Raw genomic sequence first — 20,786 nt, 5'->3', positions numbered from 1 at the left:
TGGGCGTTAATGGGGGTCAATGGGAGTCAGTGGGCATCAATTGATGTCAATTGCAGTCAGTGGGGGGAAATGGCAGTTAGTGGGGGTCATTTGGAGTCAGTCAGGGTCAATGGCAGTCAATGGGGGTCAATGGGAGTCAGTGGGCGTTAATGGGGGTCAATGGGAGTCAGTGGGCATCAATTGATGTCAATTGCAGTCAGGGGGGAAATGGCAGTTAGTGGGGGTCAATTGGAGTTAGTCGGGGTCAATGGCAGTCAGTGGGGGTCAATGGGACACAGTGGGGGTCAATGGCAGTTAGTGGGGGTCAATGGGAGTCAGTCGGGGTCAATGGCAGTCAGTGGGGATCAATGGGAGTCAGTGGGGGGTCAATGGGAGTCAGTGGGGGGTCAATGGGAGTCAGTGGGGGTCAATGGCAGTCAGTGGGCGTCAATGGGAGTCTGGGCGTCAATGGGAGTCAGTGGGCGTCAATGGGAGTCTGGGCGTCAGTGGGAGTCAGTGGGCGTCAATGACAGGCAATGGGGGTCAATGGGAGTCAGTGGGGGGTCAATGGGAGTCAGTGGGCGTCAATGGGAGTCAGTGGGGGGTCAATGGGAGTCAGTGAGGGTCTTTAGTAGTCAGAGGGCGTCAATGTCAGTCAGTGGGGGTCAATGGGAGTCTGTGGGCGTCAATGGGAGTCAGTGGGCATCAATGGGAGTCAGTGGGGGTCAAGGGGAGTCAGTGGGGGGTCAATGGGAGTCAGTGGGTGTCAATAGCAGTCAGTGGGGGTCAATGGGAGTCAGTGGGCGTCAATGGCAGTCAGTGGGCGTCATTGGGAGTCAGTGGGGGTCAATGGGAGTCAGTGGGGGTCAAGGGGAGTCAGTGGGGGGTCAATGGGAGTCAGTGGGCGTCAATAGCAGTCAGTGGGCGTCAATGGCAGTCAGTGGGCGTCAATGGGAGTCAGTGAGGGTCAATGGGAGTCTGTGGGGGTCAGTGGGCGTCAATGGGAGTCAGTGGGGGTCAATGGGAGTCAGTGGGGTTCAATGGGAGTCAGTGGGCGTCAATGGGAGTCAGTGGGGGTCAATATGAGTCAGTGGGGTTCAATGGGTGTCAGTGGGCGTCAAAGGGAGTCAGTGGGGGTCAATGGGAGTCGGTGGGGGGTCAATGGGAGTCAGTGGGTGTTAATGGGGGTCAATGGGAATCAGTGGCGGGTCAATGGGAGTCAGTAGGCGTTAATGGCGGTCAATGGGAGTCACTGGGCATCAATGGGAGTCAGTGGCTGTCAATGGGAGTCCGTGGGTGTCAATGGGAGTCAGTGGGGGTCAATGGGAGTCAGTGGGGGTCAATGGGAGTCAGTGCGGGGCCAATGGGAGTCAGTGGGTGTCAATGGGAGTCAGTGGGGGGACAATGGGAGGCAGTGGGCGTTAATGGCAGTCAGTGGGGGTCAATGGGAGTCAGTGGGGGTCAATGGGAGTCAGTGGGCGTCAATGGGAGTCAGTGGGCGTCAATGGGAGTCAGTGGGGGTCAATAGAAGTTAGTGGGGGTCAATGGCAGTGAATGGGTGTCAATGGTAGTCAGTGGGGGTCAATAGGAGTCAGTGAGGGTCAATGGGAGTAGGTGGGCGTCAATGGGAGTCAATGGGGGTCAATAGGAGTCAGTGGGGGTCAATGGGAGTCAGTGGGTGTCAATGGCAGTCAGTGGGGGTCAATAGGAGTCAGTGGTGGTCAATGGGAGTCAGTGGGCGTCAATGGCAGTCAGTGAGGGTCAATAGGAGTCAGTGGGGGTCAATGGGAGTCAGTGCGCGTCAATGGGAGACAGTGGGGGTCAATGGGAGTCAGTGGGCATCACTGGGAGTCAGTGGGTGTCAATGGTAGTCAGTGAGGGTCAATGGAAGTCAGTGGGGGTCAATGGCAGTCAGTGGGCGTCAATGGCAGTCAGTGGGCGTCAATGGGAATCAGTGAGGGTCAATGGGAGTCAATGGGAGTCAGTGGGCGTCAATGGGAGTCAGTGGGGTCAATGGAAGTTAGTGGGCGTTAATGGGGGTCAATGGGAGTCAGTGAGCATCAATTGATGTCAATTGCAGTCAGGGGGGAAATGGCAGTTAGTGGGGGTCAATTGGAGTTAGTCGGGGTCAATGGCAGTCAGTGGGGGTCAATGGGAGTCAGTGGGGGTCAATGGCAGTTAGTGGGGGTCAATGGGAGTCAGTCGGGGTCAATGGGAGTCAGTCGGGGTCAATGGGAGTCAGTGGGGGTCAATGGGAGTCAGTGGGGGGTCAATGGGAGTCAGTGGGGGTCAATGGCAGTCAGTGGGCGTCAATGGGAGTCTGGGCGTCAATGGGAGTCAGTGGGCGTCAATGGGAGTCTGGGCGTCAATGGGAGTCAGTGGGCGTCAATGACAGGCAATGGGGGTCAATGGGAGTCAGTGGGGGGTCAATGGGAGTCAGTGGGCGTCAATGGGAGTCAGTGGGGGGTCAATGGGAGTCAGTGAGGGTCTTTAGTAGTCAGAGGGCGTCAATTCAGTCAGTGGGGGTCAATGGGAGTCTGTGGGCGTCAATGGGAGTCAGTGGGCGTCAATGGGAGTCAGTGGGGATCAAGGGGAGTCAGTGGGGAGTCAGTGGGTGTCAATAGCAGTCAGTGGGGGTCAATGGAGTCAGTGGGCGTCAATGGCAGTCAGTGGGCGTCAATGGGAGTCAGTGGGGGTCAGTGGGCGTCAATGGGAGTCAGTGGGGGTCAAGGGGAGTCAGTGGGGGGTCAATGGGAGTCAGTGGGCGTCAATAGCAGTCAGTGGGCGTCAATGGCAGTCAGTGGGCGTCAATGGGAGTCAGTGGGGGTCAATGGGAGTCTGTGGGGGTCAGTGGGCGTCAATGGGAGTCAGTGGGGGTCAATGGGAGTCAGTGGGGTTCAATGGGAGTCAGTGGGCGTCAATGGGAGTCAATATGAGTCAGTGGGGTTCAATGGGAGTCAGTGGGCGTCAAAGGGAGTCAGTGGGGGTCAATGGGAGTCGGTGGGGGGGTCAATGGGAGTCAGTGGGTGTTAATGGGGGTCAATGGGAATCAGTGGCGGGTCAATGGGAGTCAGTAGGCGTTAATGGCGGTCAATGGGAGTCACTGGGCATCAATGGGAATCAGTGGCTGTCAATGGGAGTCCGTGGGAGTCAATGGGAGTCAGTGGGGGTCAATGGGAGTCAGTGGGGGTCAATGGGAGTCAGTGTGGGGCCAATGGGAGTCAGTGGGTGTCAATGGGAGTCAGTGGGGGGACAATGGGAGTCAGTGGGGGTCAATGGGAGTCAGTGGGCGTTAATGGCAGTCAGTGGGGGTCAATGGGAGTCAGTGGGGGTCAATGGGAGTCAGTGGGCTTCAATGGGAGACAGTGGGCGTCAATGGGAGTCAGTGGGGGTCAATAGAAGTTAGTGGGGGTCAATGGCAGTGAATGGGTGTCAATGGTAGTAAGTGGGGGTCAATAGGAGTCATTGAGGGTCAATGGGAGTAGGTGGGCGTCAATGGGAGTCAATGGGGGTCAATAGGAGTCAGTGGGCTTCAATGGGAGTCAGTGGGCGTCAATGGCAGTCAGTGGGGGTCAATAAGAGTCATTGAGGGTCAATGGGAGTAGGTGGGCGTCAATGGGAGTCAATGGGGGTCAATAGGAGTCAGTGGTGGTCAATGGGAGTCAGTGGGCGTCAATGGCAGTCAGTGGTGGTCAATAGGAGTCAGTGGGGGTCAATGGGAGTCAGTGGGCGTCAATGGGAGTCAGTGGGCGTCATTGGGAGTCAGTGGGCTTCAATGGGAGTCAGTGGGCGTCAATGGCAGTCAGTGGGGGTCAATAAGAGTCATTGAGGGTCAATGGGAGTAGGTGGGCGTCAATGGGAGTCAATGGGGGTCAATAGGAGTCAGTGGTGGTCAATGGGAGTCAGTGGGCGTCAATGGCAGTCAGTGGTGGTCAATAGGAGTCAGTGGGGGTCAATGGGAGTCAGTGGGCGTCAATGGGAGTCAGTGGGCGTCATTGGGAGTCAGTGGGTGTCAATGGTAGTCAGTGAGGGTCAATGGGAGTCAGTGCGGGTCAATGGCAGTCAGTGGGCGTCAATGGCAGTCAGTGGGCGTCAATGGGAATCAGTGGGGGTCAATGGGAGTCAGTGGGCGTCAATGGGAGTCAGGGCGTCAATGAGAGTCAGTGGGGGTCAATGGGAGTCAGTGGGGATCAATGGGAGTCAGTGGGCGTCAATGGGAGTCAGTGGGGTCAATGGAAGTTAGTGGGCGTTAATGGGGGTCAATGGGAGTCAGTGGGCATCAATTGATGTCAATTGCAGTCAGGGGGGAAATGGCAGTTAGTGGGGGTCAATTGGAGTTAGTCGGGGTCAATGGCAGTCAGTGGGGGTCAATGGGAGTAAGTGGGGGTCAATGGCAGTTAGTGGGTGTCAATGGGAGTCAGTCGGGGTCAATGGCAGTCAGTGGGGGTCAATGGGAGTCAGTGGGGGGTCAATGGGAGTCAGTGGGGGTCAATGGCAGTCAGTGGGCGTCAATGGGAGTCTGGGCGTCAATGGGAGTCAGTGGGCGTCAATGGGAGTCTGGGCGTCAATGGGAGTCAGTGGGCGTCAATGACAGGCAATGGGGGTCAATGGGAGTCAGTGGGGGGTCAATGGGAGTCAGTGGGCGTCAATGGGAGTCAGTGGGGGGTCAATGGGAGTCAGTGAGGGTCTTTAGTAGTCAGAGGGCGTCAATGTCAGTCAGTGGGGGTCAATGGGAGTCTGTGGGCGTCAATGGGAGTCAGTGGGCGTCAATGGGAGTCAGTGGGGGTCAATGGGAGTCAGTGGGGGGTCAATGGGAGTCAGTGGGTGTCAATAGCAGTCAGTGGGGGTCAATGGGAGTTAGTGGGCGTCAATGGCAGTCAGTGGGCGTCAATGGGAGTCAGTGGGGGTCAATGGGAGTCAGTGGGCGTCAATGGGAGTCAGTGGGGGTCAAGGGGAGTCAGTGGGGGGTCAATGGGAGTCAGTGGGCGTCAATAGCAGTCAGTGGGCGTCAATGGCAGTCAGTGGGCGTCAATGGGAGTCAGTGGGGGTCAATGGGAGTCTGTGGGGGTCAGTGGGCGTCAATGGGAGTCAGTGGGGGTCAATGGGAGTCAGTGGGGTTCAATGGGAGTCAGTGGGCGTCAATGGGAGTCAGTGGGGGTCAATATGAGTCAGTGGGGTTCAATGGGAGTCAGTGGGCGTCAAAGGGAGTCAGTGGGGGTCAATGGGAGTCGGTGGGGGGGTCAATGGGAGTCAGTGGGTGTTAATGGGGGTCAATGGGAATCAGTGGCGGGTCAATGGGAGTCAGTAGGCGTTAATGGCGGTCAATGGGAGTCACTGGGCATCAATGGGAGTCAGTGGCTGTCAATGGGAGTCCGTGGGTGTCAATGGGAGTCAGTGGGGTCAATGGGAGTCAGTGGGGGTCAATGGGAGTCAGTGCGGGGCCAATGGGAGTCAGTGGGTGTCAATGGGAGTCAGTGGGGGGACAATGGGAGTCAGTGGGGGTCAATGGGAGTCAGTGGGCGTTAATGGCAGTCAGTGGGGGTCAATGGGAGTCAGTGGGGGTCAATAGGAGTCAGTGGGCGTCAATGGGAGTCAGTGGGCGTCAATGGGAGTCAGTGGGGGTCAATAGAAGTTAGTGGGGGTCAATGGCAGTGAATGGGTGTCAATGGTAGTCAGTGGGGGTCAATAGGAGTCAGTGAGGGTCAATGGGAGTAGGTGGGCGTCAATGGGAGTCAATGGGGGTCAATAGGAGTCAGTGGGGGTTAATGGGAGTCAGTGGGTGTCAATGGCAGTCAGTGGGGGTCAATAGGAGTCAGTGGTGGTCAATGGGAGTCAGTGGGCGTCAATGGCAGTCAGTGGGGGTCAATAGGAGTCAGTGGGGGTCAATGGGAGTCAGTGGGCGTCAATGGGAGTCAGTGGGGGTCAATGGGAGTCAGTGGGCGTCACTGGGAGTCAGTGGGTGTCAATGGTAGTCAGTGAGGGTCAATGGGAGTCAGTGGGGGTCAATGGCAGTCAGTGGGCATCAATGGCAGTCAGTGGGCGTCAATGGGAATCAGTGGGGGTCAATGGGAGTCAGTGGGCGTCAATGGGAGTCAGGGCGTCAATGAGAGTCAGTGGGGGTCAATGGGAGTCAGTGGGGGTCAATGGGAGTCAGTGGGCGTCAATGGGAGTCAATGGGAGTCAGTGGGCGTCAATGGGAGTCAGTGGGCGTCAATGGAAGTCAGTGGGCGTTAGTGGGGGTCAATGGGAGTCCGGGGGCATCAATTGATGTCAATGGGAGTCAGTGGGCGTCAATGGCAGTCAGTGGGGGTCAATGGGAGTCAGTGGGGGACAATGGGAGTCAGTGGGCGTCAATGGGAGTCAGTGGGGGTCAATGGGAGACAGTGGGCGTCAAAGGGAGTCAGTGGGCGTCAATGGTAGTCAGTGGGGGTCAGTGGGGGTCAATGGGAGTCAGTGGGGGTCAATGGCAGTCAGTGGGCGTCAATGGCAGTCAGTGGGCGTCAATTGGAGTCAGTGGGGGTCAATGGGAGTCAGTGGGCGTCAATGGGAGTCAGTGGGGGTCAATAGGAGTCAGTGGGCGTCAATGGGAGTCAGTGGGCATCAATGGGAGTCGGTGGGCGTCAATGGGAGTCAGTGGGGGTCAAGGGGAGTCAGTGGGGGGTCAATGGGAGTCAGTGGGCGTCAATAGCAGCCAGTGGGCGTCAATGGCAGTCAGTGGGCGTCAATGGGAGTCAGTGGGGGTCAATGGGAGTCTGTGGGGGTCAGTGGGCGTCAATGGGAGTCAGTGGGCGTCAATGGGAGTCAGTGGGGTTCAATGGGAGTCAGTGGGCGTTAATGGGAGTCAGTGGGGGTCAATATGAGTCAGTGGGGTTCATTGGGAGTCAGTGGGCGTCAAAGGGAGTCAGTGGGGGTCAATGGGAGTCGGTGGGGGGGTCAATGGGAGTCAGTGGGTGTTAATGGGGTTCAATGGGAATCAGTGGCGGGTCAATGGGAGTCAGTAGGCGTTAATGGCGGTCAATGGGAGTCACTGGGCATCAATGGGAGTCAGTGGCTGTCAATGGGAGTCCGTGGGTGTCAATGGGAGTCAGTGGGGGTCAATGGGAGTCAGTGGGTGTCAATGGGAGTCAGTGGGGGGACAATGGGAGTCAGTGGGGGTCAATGGGAGTCAGTGGGCGTTAATGGCAGTCAGTGGGGGTCAATGGGAGTCAGTGGGGGTCAATGGGAGTCAGTGGGCGTCAATGGGAGTCAGTGGGCGTCAATGGGAGTCAGTGGGGGTCAATAGAAGTTAGTGGGGGTCAATGGCAGTGAATGGGTGTCAATGGTAGTCAGTGGGGGTCAATAGGAGTCAGTGAGGGTCAATGGGAGTAGGTGGGCGTCAATGGGAGTCAATGGGGGTCAATAGGAGTCAGTGGGGGTCAATGGGAGTCAATGGGTGTCAAAGGCAGTCAGTGGGGGTCAATAGGAGTCAGTGGTGGTCAATGGGAGTCAGTGGGCGTCAATGGCAGTCAGTGGGGGTCAATAGGAGTCAGTGGGGGTCAATGGGAGTCAGTGGGCGTCAATGGGAGTCAGTGGGGGTCAATGGGAGTCAGTGGGCGTCAATGGGAGTCAGTGGGTGTCAATGGTAGTCAGTGAGGGTCAATGGGAGTCAGTGGGCGTCAATGGCAGTCAGTGGGCGTCAATGGGAATCAGTGGGCGTCAATGGGAGTCAGGGCGTCAATGAGAGTCAGTGGGGGTCAATGGGAGTCAGTGGGGGTCAATGGGAGTCAGTGGGCGTCAATGGGAGTCAATGGGAGTCAGTGGGCGTCAATGGGAGTCAGTGGGCGTCAATGGAAGTCAGTGGGCGTTAGTGGGGGTCAATGGGAGTCCGGGGGCATCAATTGATGTCAATGGGAGTCAGTGGGCGTCAATGGCAGTCAGTGGGGGTCAATGGGAGTCAGTGGGGGACAATGGGAGTCAGTGGGCGTCAATGGGAGTCAGTGGGCGTCAATGGGAGTCAGTGGGCGTCAATGGTAGTCAGTGGGGGTCAGTGGGGGTCAATGGGAGTCAGTGGGGGTCAATGGCAGTCAGTGGGCGTCAATGGCAGTCAGTGGGCGTCAATGGTAGTTAGTGGGGGTCAATGGGAGTCAGTGGGCGTCAATGGGAGTCAGTGGGGGTCAATAGGAGTCAGTGGGCGTCAATGGGAGTCAGTGGGCATCAATGGGAGTCAGTGGGGATCAATGGGAGTCAGTGGGCGTCAATGGGAGTGAGTGGGGGTCAATGGGAGACAGTGGGGGTCAATGGGAGTCAGTGGGCGTCAATGGGAGTCAGTGGGGGTTAATGGGAGTCAGTGGGCGTCAATGGGAGTCAGTGGGCGTCAATGGAAGTCAGTGGGCATTAGTGGGGGCCAATGGGAGTCCGGGGGCATCAATTGATGTCAATGGGAGTCAGTGGGCGTCAATGGCAGTCAGTGGGGGTCAATGGGAGTCAGTGGGGGTCAATGGGAGTCAGTGGGCGTCAATGGGAGTCAGTGGGGGTCAATGGGAGTCAGTGGGCGTCAATGGGAGTCAGTGGGGGTCAATAGGAGTCAGTGGGCGTCAATGGGAGTCAGTGGGCATCAATGGGAGTCAGTGGGCGTCAATGGGAGTCAGTGGGGGTCAAGGGAGGTCAGTGGGGGGTCAATGGGAGTCAGTGGGCGTCAATAGCAGTCAGTGGGCGTCAATGGCAGTCAGTGGGCGTCAATGGGAGTCAGTGGGGGTCAATGGGAGTCTGTGGGGCTCAGTGGGCATCAATGGGAGTCAGTGGGGGTCAATGGGAGTCAGTGGAGTTCAATGGGAGTCAGTGGGCGTCAATGGGAGTCAATGGGGGTCAATATGAGTCAATGGGGTTCAATGGGAGTCAGTGGGCGTCAAAGGGAGTCAATGGGGGTCAATGGGAGTCGGTGGGGGGGTCAATGGGAGTCGGTGGGTGTTAATGGGGGTCAATGGGATTCAGTGGCGGGTCAATGGGAGTCAGTAGGCGTTAATGGCGGTCAATGGGAGTCACTGGGCATCAATGGGAGTCAGTGGCTGTCAATGGGAGTTCGTGGGTGTCAATGAGAGTCAGTGGGGTCAATGGGAGTCAGTGGGGGTCAATGGGAGTCAGTGCGGGGCCAATGGGAGTCAGTGGGTGTCAATGGGAGTCAGTGGGGGGACAATGGGAGTCAGTGGGGGTCAGTGGGAGTCAGTGGGCGTTAATGGCAGTCAGTGGGGGTCAATGGGAGTCAGTGGGGGTCAATGGGAGTCAGTGGGCGTCAATGGGAGTCAGTGGGCGTCAATGGGAGTCAATGGGGGTCAATAGAAGTTAGTGGGGGTCAATGGCAGTGAATGGGTGTCAATGGTAGTCAGTGGGGGTCAATAGGAGTCAGTGAGGGTCAATGGGAGTAGGTGGGCGTCAATGGGGGTCAATAGGAGTCAGTGGGGGTCAATGGGAGTCAGTGGGTGTCAATGGGGGTCAATAGGAGTCAGTGGGGGTCAATGGGAGTCAGTGGGTGTCAATGGCAGTCAGTGGGGGTCAATAGGAGTCAGTGGTGGTCAATGGGAGTCAGTGGGCGTCAATGGGAGTCAGTGGGGGTCAATATGAGTCAGTGGGGTTCATTGGGAGTCAGTGGGCGTCAAAGGGAGTCAGTGGGGGTCAATGGGAGTCGGTGGGGGGGTCAATGGGAGTCAGTGGGTGTTAATGGGGGTCAATGGGAATCTGTGGCGAGTCAATGGGAGTCAGTAGGCGTTAATGGCGGTCAATGGGAGTCACTGGGCATCAATGGGAGTCAGTGGCTGTCAATGGGAGTCCGTGGGTGTCAATGGGAGTCAGTGGGGGTCAATGGGAGTCAGTGGGGGTCAATGGGAGTCAGTGCGGGGCCAATGGGAGTCAGTGGGTGTCAATGGGAGTCAGTGGGGGGACAATGGGAGTCAGTGGGGGTCAATGGGAGTCAGTGGGCGTTAATGGCAGTCAGTGGGGGTCAATGGGAGTCAGTGGGGGTCAATGGGAGTCAGTGGGCGTCAATGGGAGTCAGTGGGCGTCAATGGGAGTCAGTGGGGGTCAATAGAAGTTAGTGGGGGTCAATGGCAGTGAATGGGTGTCAATGGTAGTCAGTGGGGGTCAATAGGAGTCAGTGAGGGTCAATGGGAGTAGGTGGGCGTCAGTGGGAGTCAATGGGGGTCAATAGGAGTCAGTGGGGGTCAATGGGAGTCAGTGGGTGTCAATGGCAGTCAGTGGGGGTCAATAGGAGTCAGTGGTGGTCAATGGGAGTCAGTGGGCGTCAATGGCAGTCAGTGGGGGTCAATAGGAGTCAGTGGGGGTCAATGGGAGTCAGTGGGCGTCAATGGGAGTCAGTGGGGGTCAATGGGAGTCAGTGGGCGTCACTGGGAGTCAGTGGGTGTCAATGGTAGTCAGTGAGGGTCAATGGGAATCAGTGGGGGTCAATGGGAGTCAGTGGGCGTCAATGGGAGTCAGGGCGTCAATGAGAGTCAGTGGGGGTCAATGGGAGTCAGTGGGGGTCAATGGGAGTCAGTGGGCGTCAATGGGAGTCAATGGGAGTCAGTGGGCGTCAATGGGAGTCAGTGGGCGTCAATGGAAGTCAGTGGGCGTTAGTGGGGGTCAATGGGAGTCCGGGGGCATCAACTGATGTCAATGGGAGTCAGTGGGCGTCAATGGCAGTCAGTGGGGGTCAATGGGAGTCAGTGGGGGTCAATGGGAGTGAGTGGGGGTCAATGGGAGTCAGTGGGGGTCAATGGGAGTCAGTGGGCGTCAATGGGAGTCAGTGGGGGTTAATGGGAGTCAGTGGGGGTTAATATGAGTCAGTGGGCGTCAATGGGAGTCAATGGGCGTCAATGGGAGTCAGTGGGCAATAGTGGGGGCCAATGGGAGTCCGGGGGCATCAATTGATGTCAATGGGAGTCAGTGGGCGTCAATGGCAGTCAGTGGGGGTCAATGGGAGTCAGTGGGGGTCAATGGGAGACAGTGGGCGTCAATGGGAGTCAGTGGGGGTCAATGGGAGACAGTGGGCGTCAATGGGAGTCAGTGGGTATCAATGGTAGTGAGTCGGGGTCAGTGGGGGTCAATGGGAGTCAGTGGGGGTCAATGGCAGTCAGTGGGCGTCAATGGGAGTCAGTGGGGGTCAATGGGAGTCAGTGGACGTCAATGGGAGTCAAAAGGTGTCAATGGTAGTCAGTGGGGGTCAGTGGTGGTCAATGGCAGTCAGTGGGCGTCAATGGGAGTCAGTGGGGGTCAATGGGAGTCAGTGGGCGTCAATGGTAGTCAGTGGGCGTCAATGGGAGTCAGTGTGGGTCAATGGGAGTCAGTGGGCGTCAATGTGAGTCAGTGGGGGTCAATGGGAGTCAGTGGGGGTCAATGGGAGTCAGTGGGCGTCAATGGGAGTCAGTGGGGGTAAATGGGAGTCAGTGGGCGTCAATGGGAGTCAGTGGGCGTCAATGTAAGTCAGTGGGCTTTAGTGGGGGGTCAATGGGAGTCCGGGGGCATCAATTGATGTCAATGGGTGTCAGTGGGCGTCAATGGCAGTCAGTGGGGGTCAATGGGAGTCAGTGGGGGTCAATGGGAGTCAGTGGGCGTCAATGGGAGTCAGTGGCTGTCAATGGTAGTCAGTGGGGGTCAGTGGGGGTCAATGGGAGTCAGTGGGGGTCAATGGCAGTCAGTGGGCGTCAATGGCAGTCAGTGGGGGTCAATGGGAGTCAGTGGGCGTCAATGGCAGTCAGTGGGGGTCAATGGGAGTCAGTCCGGGTCAATGGGAGTCAGTGGGCGTCAATGGGAGTCAGTGGGGGTCAATGGGAGTCAGTGGGCGTCAATGGGAGTCAGTGGGGGTCAATGGCAGTCAGTGGGTGTCAATGGCAGTCAGTGCCCGTCAATGGCAGTCAGTGGGGGTCAATGGGAGTCAGTGGGCGTCAATGGGCGTCTGTGGGCGTCAATGGCAGTCAGTGGGGGTCAATGGGAGTCAGTGGGGGTCAATGGGAGTCAGTGGGCGTTAATGGGAGTCAGTGGGGGTCAATGGGAGTTAGTGGGCGTCAATGGGAGTCAGTAGGTGGTCAATGGGAGTCAGTGGGCGTCAATGGGAGTCAGTGAGGTGTCAATGGCAGTCAGTGGGGGTCAATGGGAGTCAGTGGGGGTCAATGGGAGTCAGTGGGCGTCAATGGCAGTCAGTGGGGGGGGTCAATGGAAGTCAGTGGGGGTCAATGGGAGTCAGTCGGCGTCAATGGCAGTCAGTGGGGGTCAATGGCAGTCAGTGGGGGTCAATGGGAATCAGTGGGAGGTCAATGGGAGTCAGTGGGGGTCAATAGACTGCCATTGACGCCCACTGACTCCCATTGACCCCCACTGACTCCCATTGACCCCCACTGACGCCCACTGACTCCCATTGACCCTCACTGACTGCCATTGACGCCCACTGACTCCCATTGACGCCCACTGACTGCCATTGACACCCCACTGACTCCTATTGACCACCCACTGACTCCCATTGACGCCCACTGACTCCCATTGACGCCCACTGACTGCCATTGACACCCCACTGACTCCTATTGACCACCCACTGACTGCCATTGACGCCCACTGACTCCCATTGACGCCCACTGACTGCCATTGACACCCCACTGACTCCTATTGACCACCCACTGATTCCCATTGACGCCCACTGACTCCCATTGACGCCCACTGACTGCCATTGACACCCCACTGACTCCTATTGACCACCCACTGACTGCCATTGACGCCCACTGACTCCCATTGACGCCCACTGACTGCCATTGACACCCCACTGACTCCTATTGACCACCCACTGACTGCCATTGACGCCCACTGACTCCCATTGACGCCCACTGACTGCCATTGACACCCCACTGACTCCTATTGACCACCCACTGACTCCCATTGACGCCCACTGACTCCCATTGACGCCCAGTGACTCCATTTGACGCCCACTGACTCCCATTGACGCCCACTGACTCCCATTGACCCCCACTGACTCCCATTGACGCCCACTGACTGCCATTGGCCCCCACTGACTCCCATTGATGCCCACTGACTGCCATTGACGCCCACTGACTGCCATTGACCCCCACTGACTCCCATTGACCCCCACTGACTGCCATTGACCCCCACTGACTCCCATTGACTCCCACTGACTGCCATTGACGCCCACTGACACCCACTGGCCCCCATTGACCCCCACTGACTGCCATTGACGCCCACTGACTCCCATTGACCCCCCACTGACTCCCATTGACCCCCACTGACTGCCATTGACCCCCACTGACTCCCATTGACCCCCACTGACTGCCATTGACCCCCACTGACTCCCATTGACCCCCACTAACTCCCATTGGCGGGCAGCCATAAAGAAGGGGCTAAAATGTGGCGAGTCGAAAAGACTTAATAGTTGGCAGGAAAAAAGGGGAGAGCCAACTGTGTAACAGCCCCGACAAACAAATTTATCTGCAGCATCTGTGGAAGAGCCTGTCACTCTAGAATTGGCCTTTATAGCCACTCCAGGCGCTGCATCACAAACCACTGACCACCTCCAGGCGCATATCCATTGTCTCTCGAGATAAGGAGGCCAAAGATAGAAGATAGACTCCCATTGACACCCCACTGACTCCCATTGACACTCCACTGACTCCCATTGACCCCCACTGACACACATTGACACCCCACTGACTCCCATTGACACTCCACTGACTCCCATTGACCCCCACTGTCTCCCATTGACACCCCACTGACTCCCATTGACCCCCACTGACTCCCATTGACGCCCACTGACTCCCATTGACCCCCACCGACTCCCATTGACACCCCACTGACTCCCATTGACCCCCACTGACTCCCATTGACACCCCACTGACTTCCATTGACCCCCACTGACTCCCATTGACGCCCACTGACTGCCATTGACCCCCACTGACTCCCATTGACACCCCACTGACTCCCATTGACACCCCACTGACTCCCATTGACCCCCACTGACACACATTGACACCCCACTGACTCCCATTGACCCCCACTGTCTCCCATTGACACCCCACTGACTCCCATTGACCCCCACTGAATCCCATTGACACCCCACTGACTCCCATTGACCCCCACTGACTCCCATTGACGCCCACTGACTCCCATTGACCCCCACTGACTCCCATTGACACCCCACTGACTCCCATTGACCCCCACTGACTCCCATTGACACCCCACTGACTCCCATTGACCCCCACTGACTCCCATTGACGCCCACTGACTCCCATTGACCGCCACTGACTCCCATTGATCCCCACTGACTGCCATTGACGCCCATTGACTGCCATTGACGCCCACTGACTCCCATTGACCCCCACAGACTCCCATTGACCCCCACTGACTCCCATTGAACCCCACTGACTGCTATTGACACCCACTGACTCCCATTGACCCCCCACTGACTCCCCGTGAACCCCACTGAACCCCACTGACTCCCATTGACGCCCCACCGACTCCCATTGACCCCCACTGACTCCCATTGACCCCCACTGACTCCCATTGACGCCCACTGACAGCCATTGACGCCCACTGACTCCCATTGACCCCCAACTGACTCTCCTTGACCCCCACTGACCCCCACTGACTCCCCACTAACTCCCATTGACGCGCACTGACTCCAATTGACCCCCCACTGACTCCCATTGACGCCCACTGACTCCCATTGACCCCCCACTGACTCCCATTGACCCCCACTGACTCCCATTGACACCCACTGACTCCCATTGACAGCCACTGACTCCCATTGATGCCCACTGACTCCCATTGACCGCCATTAACGCCCACTGACACCCATTGACCCGCCACTGATTCGCATTGACCCCCATTAACACCCACTGACTCCCATTGACCCCCCACCGACTCCCATTGACCCCCACTGACTCCCATTGACGCCCACTGACTCCCATTGACGCCCACTGACTGCCATTGACCCCCACTGACTCCCATTGACGCCCACTGACTCACATTGACCCCCACTGAATCCCATTGACCGCCATTAACGCCCACTGACACCCATTGACCCGCCACTGATTCGCATTGACCCCCATTAACACCCACTGACTCCCATTGACCCCCCACCGACTCCCATTGACCCCCACTGACTCCCATTGACGCCCACTGACTCCCATTGAACCCCACTGACTCATATTGACCCCCACTGACTCCCATTGTCGCCCACGGACTCCCATTGAACCCCACTGACTCCCATTGACCCCCACTGACTCCCATTGACCCCCACAGACTCCCATTGACCCCCACTGACTCCCATTGACGCCCACTGACTGCCATTGACCCCCACTGACTCCCATTGACGCCCACTGACTCACATTGACCCCCACTGACTCCCATTGACACCCCACTGACTCCCATTGACCCCCACTGACTCCCATTGACACCCCACTGACTCCCATTGACCACCACTGACTCCCATTGACGCCCACTGACTCCCATTGACCGCCACTGACTCCCATTGATCCCCACTGACTGCCATTGACGCCCATTGACTGCCATTGACGCCCACTGACTCCCATTGACCCCCACAGACTCCCATTGAACCCCACTGACTCCCATTGAACCCCACTGACTGCTATTGACACCCACTGACTCCCATTGACCCCCCACTGACTCCCCATGAACCCCACTGAACCCCACTGACTCCCATTGACGCCCCACCGACTCCCATTGACCCCCACCGACTCCCATTGACCCCCACTGACTCCCATTGACGCCCACTGACAGCCATTGACGCCCACTGACTCCCATTGACCCCCAACTGACTCTCCTTGACCCCCACTGACCCCCAGTGACTCCCCACTAACTCCCATTGATGCCCACTGACTCCCATTGAACCCCCACTGACACCCATTGATGCCCACTGACTCCCCTTGACCCCCCACTGACTCCCATTGACCCCCACTGACTCCCATTGACACCCACTGACTCACATTGACAGCCACTGACTCCCATTGATGCCCACTGACTCCCATTGACCGCCATTAACGCCCACTGACACCCATTGACCCGCCACTGATTCGCATTGACCCCCATTAACACCCACTGACTCCCATTGACCCCCCACCGACTCCCATTGACCCCCACTGACTCCCATTGACGCCCACTGACTCCCATTGAACCCCACTGACTCATATTGACCCCCACTGACTCCCATTGACGCCCACTGACTCCCATTGATCCCCACTGACTCCCATTGACACCCACTGACTCCCATTGACCCCCACTGACTCCCATTGACGCCCACTGACTGCCATTGACCCCCACTGACTCCCATTGACGCCCACTGACTCACATTGTCCCCCAATGACTCCCATTGACACCCCACTAACTCCCATTGACCCCCACTGACTCCCATTTACACCCCACTGACTCCCATTGACCTCCACTGACTCCCATTGACGCCCACTGACTCCCATTGACCCCCACTGACTCCCATTGATCCCCACTGACTGCCATTGACGCCCATTGACTGCCATTGACGCCCACTGACTCCCATTGACCCCCACAGACTCCCATTGAACCCCACTGACTCCCATTGAACCCCACTGACTGCTATTGACACCCACTGACTCCCATTGACCCCCCCACTGACTCCCCGTGAACCCCACTGAACCTCACTGACTCCCATTGATGCCCCACTGACTCCCATTGACCCCCACTGACTCCCATTGACCCCCACTGACTCCCATTGACACCCACTGACAGCCATTGACGCCCACTGACTCCCATTGACCCCCAACTGACTCTCCTTGACCCCCACGGACCCCCACTGACTCCCCACTAACTCCCATTGACGCCCACTGACTCCCATTGACCCCCCACTGACTCCCATTGATGCCCACTGACTCCCATTGACCCCCCACTGACTCCCATTGACCCCCACTGACTCCCATTGACACCCACTGACTCCCATTGACAGCCACTGACTCCCATTGATGCCCACTGACTCCCATTGACCGCCATTAACGCCCACTGACACCCATTGACCCGCCACTGATTCGCATTGACCCCCATTAACACCCACTAACTCCCATTGACCCCCCACCGACTCCCATTGACCCCCACTGACTCCCATTGAACCCCACTGACTCATATTGACCCCCACTGACTCCCATTGACGCCCACTGACTCCCATTGAACCACACTGACTCCCATTGACCCCCACTGACTGCCATTGACCCCCACTGACTCCCATTGACCCCCACTGACTCCCATTGACGCCCACTGACTGCCATTGATGCCCACTGACTCCCATTGACCCCCACTGACTGCTATTGACACCCACTGACTCCCATTGACCCCCACTGACTCCCCTTGACCCCCACTGACTCCCATTGATGCCCCACCGACTCCCATTGACCCCCACAGACTCCCATTGACCCCCACTGACTCCCATTGACGCCCACTGACTGCCATTGACGCCCAGTGACTCCCATTGACCCCCACTGACTGCTATTGACACCCACTGACTCCCATTGAACCCCCACTGACTCCCCTTGACCCCCACCGACTCCCATTGACCCCCACTGACTCCCATTGACCCCCACTGACTCCCATTGACGCCCACTGACTGCCATTGACGCCCACTGACTGCCATTGACCCCCACTGACTGCTATTGACACCCACTGACTCCCATTGACCCCCCACTGACTCCCCTTGACCCCCACTGACCCCCACTGATTCCCCTTGACCCCCACTGACTGACATTGACCCCCACTGACTACTATTGACACTCACTGACTGCCATTGACGCCCACTGACTCCCATTGACCCCCCACTGACTCCCATTGACGCCCACTGACTCCCATTGACCCCCCCACTGACTGCCATTGACCCCCACTGACTCCCATTGACGCCCACTGACTCCCATTGATACCCACTGACTCCCATTGACCGCCATTAACGCCCACTGACTCCCATTTTTCCGCCACTGATTCCCATTGACCCCCATTAACACCCACTGACTCCCATTGACCCCCCACCAACTCCCATTGACCCCCACTGACTCCCATTGACGCCCACTGACTCCCATTGAACCCCACTGACTCATATTGACCCCCACTGACTCCCATTGACGCCCACTGACTCCCATTGAGCCCCACTGACTCCCATTAACCCCCACTGACTCCCATTGACGCCCACTGACTCCCATTGACCCCCACAGACTCCCATTGACCCCCACTGACTCCCATTGACCCCCACTGACTGCTATTGACGCCCACTGACTCCCATTGACCCCCCACTGACTCCCCTTGACCGCCACTGACTCCCACTGACTCCCATTGACGCCCACCGACTCCCATTGACCCCCACAGACTCCCATTGACCCCCACTGACGCCCACTGACTGCCATTGACGCCCACTGACTCCCATTGACCCCCACTGACTGCCATTGACACCCACTGACTCCCATTGACCCCCCACTGACTCCCCTTGACCCCCACTGACCCCCACCAACTCCCATTGACGCCCCACCGACTCCCATTGACCCCCACAGACTCCCATTGACCCCCACTGACTCCCATTGACGCCCACTGACTGCCATTGACGCCCAGTGACTCCCATTGACCCCCACTGACTGCTATTGACACCCACTGACTCCCCTTGAACCCCACTGACCCCCACTGACTCCCATTGACGCCCACTGACTCCCATTGACCCCCACTGACTCCCATTGACCCCCACTGACTGACATTGACGCCCACTGACTACTAAAGACCCTCACTGACTGCAATTGACATCAATTGATGCCCACTGACTCCCATTGACCCCCATTAACTCCCACTGACTTCCATTGACCCCACTGACTCCCATTGACTCCCTGTGACCCCCACCGACTCCCATTGACCCCACCCCACTGACTCCCATTGACCCCCAGTAATGAGCAATGATCCCACGATCTCTGACTGATTCCCCTTCATCCCCACTGACTCCCATTGGTCCCCATTGACTCCGAACACTCCAATGGGATTGAGTTATTAATTGGACGTCATTTCAAGTTATTTATCTTTGTGGAGAATGAGACGTCACTGGAGCGGCAGCCAATGGCGTGAAAGGCAGGAAAGAAAGTTTCCAGTGCACTTCCTGGTGAAGTTTCGGGACACGTGACCGTGGAGTTACTGGACTGTGAGCTGTCTCTAACTAGCATAACCAGTGCTGGTCAGAGGTAACTGGCACAAATTCCCCCAGCCCCACTCCCAGCTTCACTTTGTACTTACTCCAGGCGGAGCAGCCGCTCCCAGTTCAACTTCCGTGTCCCAGACTGACCGGGAGTGGGAGCAGCACCGGGAGCAGCACCGGGAGTGGGAGCAGAACCGGGAGTGGGAGCAGCACCGGGAGTGGGAGCAGAACCGGGAGTGGGAGCAGCACCGGGAGTGGGAGCAGCACCGGGAGTGGGAGCAGAACCGGGAGTGGGAGCAGCACTGGGAGTGGGAGCAGAACCGGGAGTGGGAGCAGCACCGGGAGTGGGAGCAGCACCGGGAGTGGGAGCAGCACCGGGAACAGCACCGGGAGCAGCACTGGGAACAGCACCGGGAGTGGGAGCAGAACCGGGAGTGGGAGCAGCACCGGGAACAGCACCGGGAGTGGGAGCAGCACCGGGAGTGGGAGCAGCACCGGGAACGGGAGCAGCACCGGGAGTGGGAGCAGCACCGGGAACGGGAACAGCACCGGGAGTGGGAGCAGCACCGGGAACGGGAGCAGCACCGGGAACGGGAACAGCACCGGGAGTGGGAGCAGCAACGGGAACGGGATCAGCACCGGGAGTGGGAGCAGCACCGGGAGTGGGAGCAGCACCGGGAACGGGAGCAGCACCGGGAGTGGGAGCAGCACCGGGAACGGGAACAGCACCGGGAACGGGAGCAGCACCGGGAACGGGATCAGCACTGGGAACGGGAGCAGCACTGGGAGTGGGAGCAGCACCGGGAGTGGGAGCAGCACCGGGAACGGGAGCAGCACCGGGAACGGGATCAGCACTGGGAACGGGAGCAGCACTGGGAGTGGGAGCAGCACCGGGAGTGGGAGCAGCACCGGGAACGGGAACAGCACCGGGGGTGGGAGCAGCACCGGGAACGGGATCAGCACCGGGAGTGGGAGCAGCACCGGGAACGGGAACAGCACCGGGGGTGGGAGCAGCACCGGGAACGGGAACAGCACGGGGGGTGGGAGCAGGAATGGGAGCAGGAGCAGCACCGGGAGTGGGAGCAGGAACGGGAACAGCACCGGGGGTGGGAGCAGCACCGGGAATGGGAGCAGCACCAGGAGTGGGAGCACCGGGAACAGGAGCAGCACCGGGAACAGCACCGGGAACGGGAGCAGCACTGGGAGTGGGAGCAGCACCGGGAATGTGAGCACCGGGAACAGGAGCAGCACCGGGAGTGGGAGCACCGGGAACAGGAGCACTGGGAACGGGAGCACCGGGTGTGGGGGCTCACCATGCTGCCCATACAGGAAACGGAGCTCAAAATCCCATCCTGATCCAGACCTAGACTTGGATTGAATTGGAATTGCACAGGAATCACACCGGGAATCACTGGCACTGCCTCCTCAAATACTGAAGCAGTCTGTGTAGAAATGCAGCAAGACCTGGACAATATCCAGGCTTGGGCTGATAAGTGGCAAGTAACATTCACACCACACAAGTGCCAGGCAATGACCATCTCCAACAAGAGAGAATCTAACCATCTCCCCTTGACATTCAATAGCATTACCGTCGCTGAATCCCCCACTATCAACATCCTGGGGTTACCATTGACCAGAAACT

General features: G+C 58.0%; 1 protein-coding gene across 1 annotated transcript; it reads left to right on the top strand.

The window, feature by feature from the left end:
• The first annotated feature begins 19,042 nt into the window (after window positions 1-19,042).
• LOC137366721 (putative per-hexamer repeat protein 5) lies at window positions 19,043-20,522 on the top strand. The gene is made up of 2 exons (XM_068028386.1): window positions 19,043-19,111; window positions 19,248-20,522. Exons 1-2 carry the CDS (start codon window positions 19,043-19,045, stop codon window positions 20,520-20,522), a joined length of 1,344 nt encoding a protein of 447 aa, XP_067884487.1.
• The last annotated feature ends 264 nt before the right edge of the window (window positions 20,523-20,786 follow it).

This window comes from Heterodontus francisci, unplaced genomic scaffold, assembly GCF_036365525.1.
Source record: "Heterodontus francisci isolate sHetFra1 unplaced genomic scaffold, sHetFra1.hap1 HAP1_SCAFFOLD_786, whole genome shotgun sequence".
Classification (NCBI taxonomy): Eukaryota; Metazoa; Chordata; class Chondrichthyes; order Heterodontiformes; family Heterodontidae; genus Heterodontus; species Heterodontus francisci.
Note: the sequence above shows the minus strand (reverse complement) of the source record. Positions and strands in the feature narration are given on the sequence as shown.

Bases quoted from the DNA above. Each gene is read 5' to 3' on its own strand.
- LOC137366721 (XM_068028386.1), top strand. From the start codon at position 19,043: ATGAGACGTCACTGGAGCGGCAGCCAATGGCGTGAAAGGCAGGAAAGA. The intron at 19,112-19,247 runs GTGAAGTTTCGG...TACTTACTCCAG, and splicing joins AGTTTCCAGTGCACTTCCTG to GCGGAGCAGCCGCTCCCAGT.